This window comes from Cnephaeus nilssonii (genome assembly GCF_951640355.1).
Source record: "Cnephaeus nilssonii genome assembly, chromosome: 3".
Taxonomy (NCBI): Eukaryota; Metazoa; Chordata; class Mammalia; order Chiroptera; family Vespertilionidae; genus Cnephaeus; species Cnephaeus nilssonii.
The window spans coordinates 8,342,052-8,354,163 of record NC_137074.1 but is presented as its reverse complement, the minus strand read 5'-3'; the positions used below and the strand labels follow the sequence as shown (position 1 = coordinate 8,354,163).

General features: G+C 59.4%; 1 protein-coding gene across 1 annotated transcript; it reads left to right on the top strand.

Moving 5' to 3' along the window:
- The first annotated feature begins 2,243 nt into the window (after positions 1-2,243).
- CFAP410 (cilia and flagella associated protein 410) lies at positions 2,244-11,177 on the top strand. The gene is made up of 7 exons (XM_079767099.1): positions 2,244-2,400; positions 4,158-4,176; positions 5,558-5,604; positions 6,534-6,763; positions 7,636-7,807; positions 8,460-8,550; positions 9,242-11,177. Exons 1-7 carry the CDS (start codon positions 2,324-2,326, stop codon positions 9,371-9,373), a joined length of 768 nt encoding a protein of 255 aa, XP_079623225.1. The 5' UTR covers positions 2,244-2,323; the 3' UTR covers positions 9,374-11,177.
- The last annotated feature ends 935 nt before the right edge of the window (positions 11,178-12,112 follow it).

Below are 12,112 nucleotides of genomic sequence, written 5' to 3'. Positions count from 1 at the left end.
TTACACAACTGTGGGAGGAGCTAGGGACTTGCACATTCAAAAGAAGTTGGAAAAGGGGGTCACTGAGCAGTACCCCCAGGCAGGGCTGCTGTTGGGAAGAAGGACACATGCCACAGGGAAGACCCCATCACCCATCTCATCCGTCTCCCATATCTGACCATCATGGTCTTCAGGGAGCTATGACCACGCCCCTCTCCCACCTTCCGAAGCCCAGGCGTTTCTCTTTGGGACAAGTCCTCCCGGAGCCACACAGGGGAGGAGTCCTGGGAAAGGCGCAGTGACACCACTCACACCACCGCACTTGTCCTTCCTGTGCAGAGTCCTCACTTCACAAACGTCACCTGAGTCACCAGGGCCTTCAACTAATTCACACCCAGCCACCTTCTCGACCAGCCCACGTGAGCAATTCTGTGTCTCCCTCCTCCCCTCTGTGAGGAGGCCTGACAGGAGCCCGGCCCCAGCTTCAGCCGAGAAGAGGAACAGATGTGTCCTGCCAGATGCCCAGACCATCCGGACTCAGGGGAAGTGGTCCCTGCTCCCCAGTGATTCCTCTGTGCTGGAAAATCACATACCCTGAATTCGAGTCCTTGACCCACTCCGAGCAGGCCTATGGGGTCTCCACACCCCTCTCCCTCACCCCCATCACCTATGCAAAACCCTCCAGGCGCAGTCCTCTCCCAGGGAGGCCCACCCCTTTGGGCACTGCCAAGGGACAGGGGGCAGATGCCACTTCTCATGATTGGCAAGCCTAGAGAGTTGGGGTCCGGGCCAAAGCCCTCCCTGGAATGGCTTGCCCCAAACCTGACTGGTCCCTTTGCCTGGGCCACACCAGTCCATGTAGAAGGAGGAGGGGCCCTCTCAGGCAGGGGGGCAAGCCTGGGACCAACAACCCTAAAGCCTTTTTCTCATCAGCTGCCAGCTCAATGGCATCTGTCACAACGTCTGACACCCTATCACACGCCTGCTCGGCCTCCCCCAGAACCAACTCCTGCACATGCTTGCTTTCTTCCGTCGGCCAGCAGCATCCTTACCTGTGCCTGGAACAGTGGGTGCTTCTGCACCCCCTCCTGGCCCAGCCTGCTCTCCGCAGTTCCTGGCAGCCCCCGCTTTGTCCCTGTCACTTGGTGTGGTTTCCCAGTTGGGACAGCCAGAGACCCTCTGCAAGCTCATACAGCCTGGGCCTGCCAGGGGCTTCCCATCACTCTATGTGTGGCGGAGCCCAGTGTCAGTACCTTTCTTAGCTCAAGCCTCATTAGTCAGATGGTTCTCTGCCTGCTGGCCAGGTAAGAACTTGGAACGCACTGCTCTGAGCTGCCCTATTCTCCAAAAACTTACACTGACCCCACAACCACTCATCCCCACCTGAGCACGGCATCCTTCCTCATTCTCCAGCCTCCAGGCCATCATATATACCTGGACCATTTCCTCCCTGTGCTGGACCCACAGGGCCCCTGCAGACCACCACCAAAACCTTGGCTCTCTGTGACTGCAGGCTTACAAGAGCCATCCTCTCCTACAGATACCTGGGGCAGGTCCCCAAGACGCCAAGGCTAAAGCCGATGTCTGTTTGAAAGCTCTGACTGGCAGGCCAAAGCCAGGAGAGGGACCTAGTGGGAAAGAGGTTTCAGAGTTTGGTCTTGTCATCCCTAACTCATCTGAGATCCCAAAAGCCTGTCTTAATGTAACTTGCAGCCCAGGTAACCTGGAATTTCTAAAAGGTTTAAGTACTTGTGAGGTTTCTGCTAGGGCTGGCCCCACGTCTTTGGCACCCACCTCGTTTCCTTAAATGCTGAAAGGGAGGGAGGAAGGAAATCAACACACCCTAGACTGTTCTGCATGCCTTATTTCAACAGTATAAATTGTTGTAATTCAGGAGAGTTAAGAGAGCATCGCGTCTAGTACTCGGGGCTGGGACTGGAGCTGAGGGCTAGGGCTCGGGACTGGGGGCTCCGTTGGGGGTGGAGGGGTTTGGGGACTCAGGAAGGAGGGATCAGGGGTCGGGGTTAAGCTCAGGGCTCGGGACTGGGACTCGGGGCTGAAGAAGGGTTGCCAGCTCGGGTCGCCGAAAAATGACGTCAGCGCCCCGTGTTCCCACGCTGCGCCTGCGCAGGACCGGGCGCTGGGCCCGAGGGGCGCGAGAAGACGGCTCCACTGCGCTGACGCGGCCCCGCCCACTCTCCGAGAGGCCAATGGACTCGCAGGACCCGCCCCTGACGACGCGGGCCCCGCCCCCTGGAGACGCGCCGCGGCGGAGCCAAGTCCTCCAGGATAGCGGGCTGGTCCAGGGCCGGGCTGGTGGTTGGGGTCCCGGCCACCCATCGCCATGAAGCTAACGCGCCAGATGGTTCTGTCCCGGGCCAAGGCCTCGGAGCTGCATAGCGTGAAAAAGCTCAACTGCTGGTGAGGCCCAGAAGCCGGGGGCCTCCCCGCTGCCCACACCCCTGCCCTGGAGTGGGGACCCCTGTCTGCCACCTCCTGCCCGGGATTGGGGCCTCCCGCTCGGCACCTCCGCCCTAGAATGGGGCACTCCGCCTGGCACCTCCGCCCTGGGTTGGGGCTTCCCCGCTCGGCACCTCCGCGGTGAGATGGGGCTCCCGGCCCGACAGCTCTGCTGTGGGGCGGGGCCGAGAAGGGCCTCTTTAGGAGCCGGTTGGCGTGGACGAGGGCGCCTCCAGCCTTCAGGCCTCCTGTCCCAGACTGGCCTTCCGGGGAGGGCCCACAACCTCTGGGAGGGGCTGCCACAAGCTCAGGTGGCATTGGCTACGGTCATTCCAGAATTCTCACACCCACACACCCCACCCTTCCCAGTGGTGGTGTTTCAGACCCAGGCTCCAAACCTGCTGTCCTTGCTGGAAACAATTGAATTACCTACAGAACTGTTATGGGCCTTCTCCATAGCTTTAGTGGGACAGCTGGCTCCCTCTGTGGACGGTCTTGTTTCTGACATTGCCAGTCATTGGGAACCAAGTCTACTAACAAGGTGGGAGATTAAGGTGGTTAAAACCATTTCGAGGAGAAAGTAAGAGAATTGAGACTCTTCAGCAATGATTTAGCAGTCCTTTCTGTAACTGAGTCCTCTGGGAGAGGAGCTGTCCCCAGGTGACTCACTGTCTGGGAGGTGACAATATAGGTGCTGTGGGGTCAGTGCAGGCTCCAAGGGAGGGTGGTCTGCCTGGGCCACGGCAGGACCAGAAGCGCTGCATGAACTCCTGAGAGAGATACAGGTGTTCACCAGGGACTCAGAGGGAGGCTTCACATGTGACTGTGAACTGGACGGTTCAGGTGGGAGTAGGACGCTCAGCCAAGAGGAGACCTTCCTCCCGCTGGTGCCAGGATGCTGACCGCAGAGTAGGAGCTCTGCTTGTTCATCAAAAAGCTCTTCTTGCTCTGGCACATGTGCTGCTTTGGCCACAGCATCCCGTCATTCCTTTTCAATAATGCATGTCCTTGTTCTGCACGGGGTGGTCATCCTTTTCTTTAAGCAGCAAGAAACAACAACTCGCCTTCAGGCTTTCCAAAGTGTTTCATAAGTTGCATGTTTAGCCTTTGACCTTGGCCTCTTATGAAGACGCCCTTGTTTGTTTACATCGCGAGGGAAATGACCCTCTGCCACAGCCTTGAGAGGCAGTCCATCCTGTGTCCTGCAAGCGGGACAGCCTCCACTGCTCCTCCGGCCGAGAAGCTGCCCTCAGGCACCGAGTCTGTGCCCCGTGGTTTTGTTGACAATCCACCATGAAACGAGTTTTTTGTTTGTTTGTTTTTGGTGGTTTTTTTTAAATATATTTTATTGATTTTTTACAGAGAGGAAGAGAGAGGGATAGAGTTAGAAACATCGATGAGAGAGAAACATCGATCAGCTGCCTCTTGCACACCCCCTACTGGGGATGTGCCCGCAACCAAGGTACATGCCCTTGACCGGAATCGAACCTGGGACCCTTAAGTCTGCAGGCTGACGCTCTATCCACTGAGCCAAACCGGTTTCGGCAAGTAACGAGTTTTGACACCTTTGTCAGTTGTCTGGGCAAGCTTTTACTGTCATTGAAATCATGGGATGTTAAAATTTGTAAGCATTTATTGTTAATTTTTGGAGTTATTTCTAATTTTTTTTAAATTAACCTTGAACAAAATTAACGTACATATATCTTTTCTTTTCCCAGGGGCAGCCGCCTCACAGATGTAAGTATTTAATGCTGATCCCCGATCCCAGAGTTGTAGCCTCTTCCACAAGGGAGTTGTTAAGCTGCCGAGCTGCACCACTCAACTCAGGCCGTAGTCTGGTGCTTTGTTCACTTAGGAGTTGTTGTAAGGCAGAACCACTAATAAAAAGTAACATTCTCTAGCACCCACGTTTATTTTAAATTCCTTTCAACATCTGCTTTAAACACGCCGCTGAGAGGCTCCTGTGTCCATGCGGGTCTCACAGAAGAGGGAGCAGATCCCAATGCAGTCCTGCTCGGACCTAGGGAGGAATCCGGGGCCTGGGGGTCTCTGTGGGTTCCTGGACTTCATGTCACTGAGGAGGAGGTTCCTCACTTCAGCTTCTGCTCTTGGGCACGTCCAACTTCACGCTCCCCACCAATGGCAGGAAGAGATGGGGTGGGGGTGGGGGTGAGGGCAGTACACAGAGCTGAGTGAGCTGTGAATCTGTGAATAGATTTCTTCTTTTCTCTCTCACCCCTAGAATGAAACGACCCAACTTGCACAGAGTTTGAGTGCCAGTCATTCCGTTCTTATCTACTTTTGTAACTTGAACTGTGCCTTTCCTTAAAAACAAAGTTTGAATGTTGCTGAGCCACTGGGCTGTCCAGAAAAGCTGATTCCACCTCAGGCAATAGCTGAAGAGCTGCATATTTAGTAGAAAGAGCACACACACACACACACACACACACACACACACGAAACCCATCACCATTGCAGCAGAAGACAAATCCGTTGCACTCTGAAGCATCCTGACCAGACCATGAACTTGCTGTGGTCAGGGACCATCTGGCTTCATGCCCAGTGAATGGCAGACACTTAGACACTTGGCGGCTGTACCACTCAACAACCTGACAGGTTAGGGAGCTTGATGGACCCGCCTGAGCCTCTTGCTGCCCTTTCCCACTGAATCAACAGTGTTGATACCACGGAGATCCCGTTTTCAATCCTGTCTCCCTTTTGGGCCAGGGGTGTTGGCGAGAAGGGGCGTCAGTGCTTTTCCTGTGGGTCAGGGGCAGCAACAAGGAAGGTTCTCTGTCCAGCTCCCAGCTGTCCTTGGAGGCTTCTAAAGTTCGGACTGCTCTGTCTTGGCTTCCGGCGGTGTTCGATGGCAGGCTGTTTGAAAGCTTGGGAGAGAACGCATGTTTCTCCTCCAGGCTGAGGGAATATCTAGGCTGCAGGGTGGGGTGGAACGCAGAACCCACGTGCCCTCGCATCGTTGGTGCCAGGTGAGGGGGAGGCCACTCTACTTAGGCCCTGGAGGTGGAGTTGACTGTGGCTCCAACCTGTTGGGCTGCTAGACGTGATGCCACAAGGCCAGAGCCAGCAGTGTTTGCAACCGCCTTCTTTTCCTCCCTAGATCTCCATATGCCGGGAGATGCCCAGCCTGGAAGTGATCACCCTCAGGTACCTGAATGCCTGCTGTCACTCTGAGTCACAGGGGCTTGAAAGAGGAGGGGAACCTAAATGACCCGAAAACCCCAGGAAAATATGGGAGGGCCGCTGGCTCCTTGGCTCCGCCCGAGCTCCACCCTCCTTTCTGGCCTCCCCCCTGCTGCGTCCCTGCCCGCCCTCTCTGCAGGTCAGTGGGTACAGCCCCCCAGTGATGAGCAGCCACCCTCAACGGTGGCCACATCTGCCCCCAACAGCCCCCAGTGCCCCAGCCTTTTCTGACGCGGTTCTATCACTGCTGGGAACTCGGCCAGTTTCTCTGTATCACATGCTCTGTCATCGATGACTTACCTCTTTTTGCACAATCGGCGTTTTAACAGACTAAGGAAACCCTGCATGAACCAGATTCTGTCATTGGGGTTCCAGGCAGCTGGGGAGCTTGGAGGATGTGCCCTCAAATGCCCCCCTGGGGCCCAGGGCTGCAGCTGATGCTGGGGATCCCTGCTGCTCGATGCTGGAGCGCTTTCTGCAGGTCCCCCTGTGTAAACCTGACAGGGGAGACAGACTCCCCCTGTATGGCAGTTCAGAAGGTTCTGGAACTATAGGCCCTGGGTCCATGCAGGCTCCTGTGACTTAACTTTCTGATCACAGGGCTGGCCACGCTATTTGTCCCTCCCTCACCCTCTGCTCGTCCTTTGCACCTTCCTCGGTCACCTGGTGGATGCCTGTGCTGCCCACATGCGCTCACGGCACCCCATCCCTGGCCCAAGCCTCTTTGGTTGGTGCCTTCTCGTGGGATGAATGAGCGAATAATGGGCTACAGCTGTGCTCAGGCTAAGTCCTAGCTCTCCCACCTGGGGCAAGGTTCAGACCCCTGTGCCTCGGTTTCCCTCTCTGTAATGCAAGGTAATATCAGGCAGATGCTCACGGCGCTGTCTCTGTAGCGTCAACAGCGTGTCGACCCTGGAGCCCGTGAGCCGGTGCCAGCAGCTGAGCGAGCTTTACCTGCGGAGGAACCACATTGCCAGCCTGAGCGAGCTCTCCCACCTGAAGGGTCTGCCGCGCCTGCGGGTGCTGTGGCTGGCCGAGAACCCGTGCTGCGGCGCCGACCCCCACCTCTACCGCATGACCGTCCTGCGCAACCTGCCCAACCTACAGAAGCTGGACAACCAGGGTAGGTGTCCACGCCGAGCACGCCCGGCGCGGCCTCCCTCCTCTGCCCTTTCTGCAAAACCCTGCCCTCTCCGGACCTCCCAGACACCTCCTCCTCTAGCGTCTCCCAGCAGGACCCCCGGGCTTGTCCCTGTGATCCATTACGGGGTGCAGCCCCACATGCAGAGCGCAGGATCTCTGGTGAACCTCACACAGCTTGTCTGCCCCACTGCCGACACGCACTGGGTTGCCACCCACTCACCCACATGTATGTGAGGTGCCCTGGCATATATGTGAGGTTTGGGTGGGCCGAATGGCGTCACTGCTGGTCCACGGGGACCCACGGTGGTAATGCCCCTGAGCTCCCCGCTTTGGCTTACCTGGTGTTGGCCTCTACCTGCTGGGGGTGTGGAGCTTCGCCTGCACCTCCATGGCCCACAGCAAGCCGCCGCCCTGTGCCAAGGGCGCCTTGTGCTCCGCGTCCGGTTCCGCCCGTCCCGGGGCTGGACCCTTTTCTGGGTTGTCCGCCTTCTCTGTGTGCTGGCTCCTAATCCTGTCTTATGGGCAGTTATTTTCTCCCAGATGAACAATTTTAATATAAGTAAACTCCAGGGCAATTAAGTCAAATGGAATAAATGCAGTGAATGCTGTTTCTTTTTAAATTTTAATTTGAGGTTTTTTAATGAGTATTTGCTTTTGGGAAGTGCTGAAAGTCAGGTTCAAAAGCAGTCACTGGCGTTCTGCCATGTGTCCAGCTCATGCGCGGGCTGGGGCATGGCTGTTGGGGTGGACAGACAGACACCTCTTTTCTAAGGCAGACTGCTGCGTGTCGCGGCGTGGGGCCTGCATGCAGGGTGGCCGCTCTGATGCTTTTCCCCTCCTTTCCCCTCGAAGCTGTGACTGAGGAGGAGCTGTCCCGGGCATTGATGGAGGGAGAGGAGGTCACGGCCCCCAGCAGAGAGGGCACGGGGAACGGCAGGCCCGAGCTGTCCTACGCCCTGAGTGCCATGAACGCCGCTGCCGAGACCCAAGGGGACGCGCTGAGCTACGGCGAGGAGGAGGCGAGGTGCGCAGGGGGTCTGTCCGGGTTCGCCCTCTTGAGGAGAGTCAGCAGCCATGTCTCCCATCTCTGGGGAGGGAGGGGAGCGAATTGCCCTGGGTGTTCTTTCTCACCTGCCCTCATGGCCTGGAGAATGCTCCAGGCACAGCGAGTGCACGCGCGGAACCAGCCCTTCACGGTGGCCTGGAGGTGGGGCTCGGTGAAGGGGATTAGTGGGCGCCGGGGGCCAGCTGGTAGAGGGAATACCAGCTGGAGGAGCCTCCAGGGCAGCGGAGGGGCCCCGGAGGACAGTGCTCTCATTGTTGTAGAGACGGTGGTTTCCGTGGGCTGCCAGGCTCCATGCACAGCAGACGAAGCACCGTCTCTCGCATCGTTGTGTTTAGTCCCCCCACCCTTGACCCGGGGCAGGAGCCTGGGCACAGCAGGGCAGCCCCCAGGGAACCCGAGAGACATGGGTGCTGGAGCACCTTCCCACCCTCGGTCGGGTGCTGTGTCCCTCCAGAAGTGATGGCGCGTGGTGGGCGTTGGGCTTCGTACTGGTGGGTGGGAGAGCCACTCTTAGGCATCTCTTCCTCACTTTGGTCTGGGCTCTGGGAACTGACTCTGCAGAAACGGGCCGAGTTGCTCAGCCCTCACGCACTGTCGTCACCCCCACCAGCATACAGGGACAGCTCGGCCTGAAGCCCCCTGCCCGGGACCGGTTTCCTTCCTTCCCACAGAGGGAGGCTGTGAGCAGCCGCAAGAACAGGGTAAGTGTGATGGGTGGCCGTTGGCTGCCTCTGCCCAGGGTGTGGAATTTGTGGTGGGAGTGGGACGGGGGCTGGAGACACCACAGGGACTAACAAAGCCAGGCTCCAGGTGCGGGTCGGAGGTGGGGGCTCCACAGAGTCCCATCGTATCCTCTGAGCTCACCGTCTCACAGCGCAGTGTGCTGAGCCCACGGCCATTCCCATGGGCATCTCATGGGAGGAATCAGCTCACATAGTCCCCCGTGTGCAGAATATCCCCACATCCTCATAGCAGACATGGCAGTTTCCCTGCTTGAAGGCAGGTAGAAACTGAGTACAGACACATTGACACACACATGCGTCACACATGTTTGAGCACGTGTTACTGAGTCGCCCTTGGCCGCTTCTGATTCCTGCTCGACCACTGACCAGCTGTGTGACTGCGGGCCAGTTACTCAGCCACCCTGGGCTTCCGGGCTGTGAGCATGAGAGATGGCATGCAGGGAGCTCCCAAGGCAGTGAGCGCCCCCCCAGAACTGCAGCTGGCACCTTAGGCTGCACGAGTCTCCCTCTAGCCATGTGGTTGTTGGTTGTATGGAAGGCCGATCCCCCATGACGTGGCTTGCTGCTGGCCAGGGCCCTGGGCACGTTACGGTGTGGGCAGCCTGGCCTTGCCGGGTGTGGCACTCAGCCAGGAACTCTGTGCCCCCAGAACAACGTCCTCACTGCCATCCTCCTGCTGCTTCGGGACTTGGACACGGAGGGGCTGGAGGCCGTGCACCAGACCGTGGTCAGCAGGCTGCAGGCTCTGCACAGACAGGAGCTGCAGGAGGACATGGAGTGACCCAGCGGGGACCCCGCACTGCGGGACCTTCTGCTGAAGTCCCAGCATCTTTCCGAGCACCTGGGAGGTGAGGCCGATTGCCACAGCTGCGGGCTGGATCCTAGGCCAGGTCCCAGCACCTGGGGCTCGGTCCTCGGGAAGTCTCAGCCCACCCTGGAAGGCCGCGCTCTTCGGTGGCACCCGGAGAGGGCAGGAGGGGCGTCAGGCGCTGGCTGGGCAGACCCCGCTCCCTCGCCCTCCTGTGCAGGACGCCCTTCTCCCTAATAAACATTTTCCGAAGCCCGGCCTGGAAGCAGGTTTCCTATGATAGGCACGGCCTTGGCACTCTGTGAAGGTGAGAGCGGCTCCGCATTTCCCGCAGGCTGTCTCCGACTCGGTCATGGGGTGCATTTCTGGGCTCAGGAGCCTTCCAGAACTATGGCCTCCCTGCAGACAGACGCCCTCCTCAGAGTCACAGCAGCAGAGGGTTTGTGCGGACCCTGTGACAGGCCTTGGAGGGACAGGCCTGCGCGTCTGCTTGGGGATCCAGATGCGGCCACAGGTGGAGCCGCTGGGCCGGTAGGACGGCCTCTGGGAACTGCATCTAACACGTGTTCTTCCTCTGGGAACTGGCAGGCCTTTCCCTGATGCACAGTATGGGGGGGTGGGGGGAGTGGTGATGCTGCAGCCCTGGGGGCCTTCCTGGTGCCTCCAAAAGCTGAGGAGGCCTCTCCGTGGAAGGGGAGCAGTATGACCCCCTCCCGCCCCCCGCCCCCCGCCCCCGCCATTAGAGACAAGCCCGTTCTTGCTGCTGTTGAAACGACGGGGCTGGAGAGGGAGACAGGCCCTTCCGCTGCCCCCTCCCCGCTTTGGGGAGGGACGGTCTGCATCCCTGAGAGCTGAGCCGCCAGCTTGTGTGAGAGCCACACAAACCAGAGGCAAGAACCACGTGACAGCCAGCGAGGGCGGACGGCGTCTGGAAGACCGCGGCTTTCCTTGCTGAGGCTGCGCCGTGGGCCAGCTCTTTTCAAGCCGCTGAAGACCTCCAAACTCGGACTGGCGACGACCAAGCAGAGGCGGTGCCTCCTCTGTGGCTCTTTTGTAGTTTGTGGGGACCAGGGGTGAGCTCTGAGCAGTGGGAGGCAAGGGGTCACTGCGTGGGGTCGTCTGGGAGGGTGGCTGCAGGGCCGTGCGTGTGCCTTCTCGTCATTATGGGATGTTGCTCTCAATAAATCTGTGCCTTGGTTAGAACAGGCTGGGTGTGGTTCTGTTGCATTACGAACATCCTCCTGTTCGCCCGCTCACACCAACGTCCCTCACAACCTGGTGCCTCTCACTCGGGGACCCTGGAATGGGACTTGTCGGGATGAGCTGCCCGCCTCAGCCCTCAGCCCTCAGCCCCTCACTCTTCACCGCCCACGACCATGGTCCACCCAGAGCAGAGGCCAGCTCACTGGGCCCCACTCCCTGCCACCCGCCCACTCGGTGGCCTTCGGAGCCCTCGTGCTGGACCCGGGGCAGCACATTTACCCACGGCCTCTGGTCTTCAGCAGGGCGCCCGGCAGCCCCCACCCTGAAAGCAGGGATTTCGAGCCCAGCAGGCCTTGGCATACACCCCGTGTCCTGTTAGCCCCCGTTAACGTAGGACAGGAGGCCCAGGAGGGCACGTCACTCGTCTGCCGGGCATAGCCCACACGGCAGGCGGAGCAGACCGAGGCCCAGCCCAGAAATGAGCGCCCGGGGGCTCTCAGGCTCTCGGGCCAACGTGGTGAGGCTGGTGTGGCCCCGGCACAGGGCCAGTCCCCCCATGCCCGCTGTCCCCCCGGAGTGACTGAGGCTCCCCGCCAAGGCCTGACAGTACCTGAAGGCAGCCGGAGGGATGAAGGGCCCAACCTGGTTCCTAGAGCCACCGAGCCAGGTCCAACCAGGAGACCTCTGCCCAGGACCACCCCCCCGACACATATGGCCTGTGGGCCCCCGAGGCCAGGGCCTCCCCACAAAACCTCACAGGTCCCAGCCCCTCATCCTGAGCCTCTGCGGGCACTGAGGGCAGGAGCGCAGGCCGCAGCATCCCTGGACGAGGTGCCCAGGTAGCCGCTGGGGGAAAAGACCTGGACAGTGCAGTGAGCTCAGGAGTGACAGGTCCCGCCAAATCGTACCTCGGTGTCGTCAGCTCATCCCCCCGGTGCCAGCACCATGCTGCGGATCGAGGCTCTCGCTGCCCCGAACTGGTGTGATCAGCCTACAGCCCGTGGTGGTGGTGGTGTTTCTGGCCGTTCCCCCCTCCCACTGCCCCCCCCCCCACCAGGGTCTCCCAGCAACCTCACTCATATTAGCCACTGCCCTGCCCTGGCCGGGATCCCTGGCTCTGCTTCAGAGACCCCAGTCCAGGCTAAGTCTGGGGGACCGTTCAAGGTCAGACTTGGAGCCCAGGAACCAGGCTCAGAAGTCCTCATCCTGGGGGGAGGCCAAGCATGTCACCTTTCAGGACAGGGCTGGGGGCACACAGGTTACCTCAGAACAAGGCTGAGGGGCCTCAGGTCACCCCCTAGGACAGAGGTAAGGGGCTCAGGTCACCCCTCAGGATAGTCTGGAGGGGCTCAGGACAGTCTGGAGGGGCTCAGGACAGTCTGGAGGGGCTCAGGGCAGGGCCAGTGGAGACTCAGGTCACCCCATTGGCAGAGAGGGGCCTGCTGGTCCTGGAAAGCAAGTGTCGCTCCTAGGAAGGGGGTGCATGTCTTTGAGACCCAAACTGGCCCT

Coding starts and splice junctions, on each gene's coding strand:
- CFAP410 (XM_079767099.1), top strand. CDS start 2,324: ATGAAGCTAACGCGCCAGATGGTTCTGTCCCGGGCCAAGGCCTCGGAG. Junction 6,764..7,635: donor ACAGAAGCTGGACAACCAGG/GTAGGTGTCCAC, acceptor TTCCCCTCGAAG/CTGTGACTGAGGAGGAGCTG. Junction 8,551..9,241: donor TGAGCAGCCGCAAGAACAGG/GTAAGTGTGATG, acceptor CTGTGCCCCCAG/AACAACGTCCTCACTGCCAT.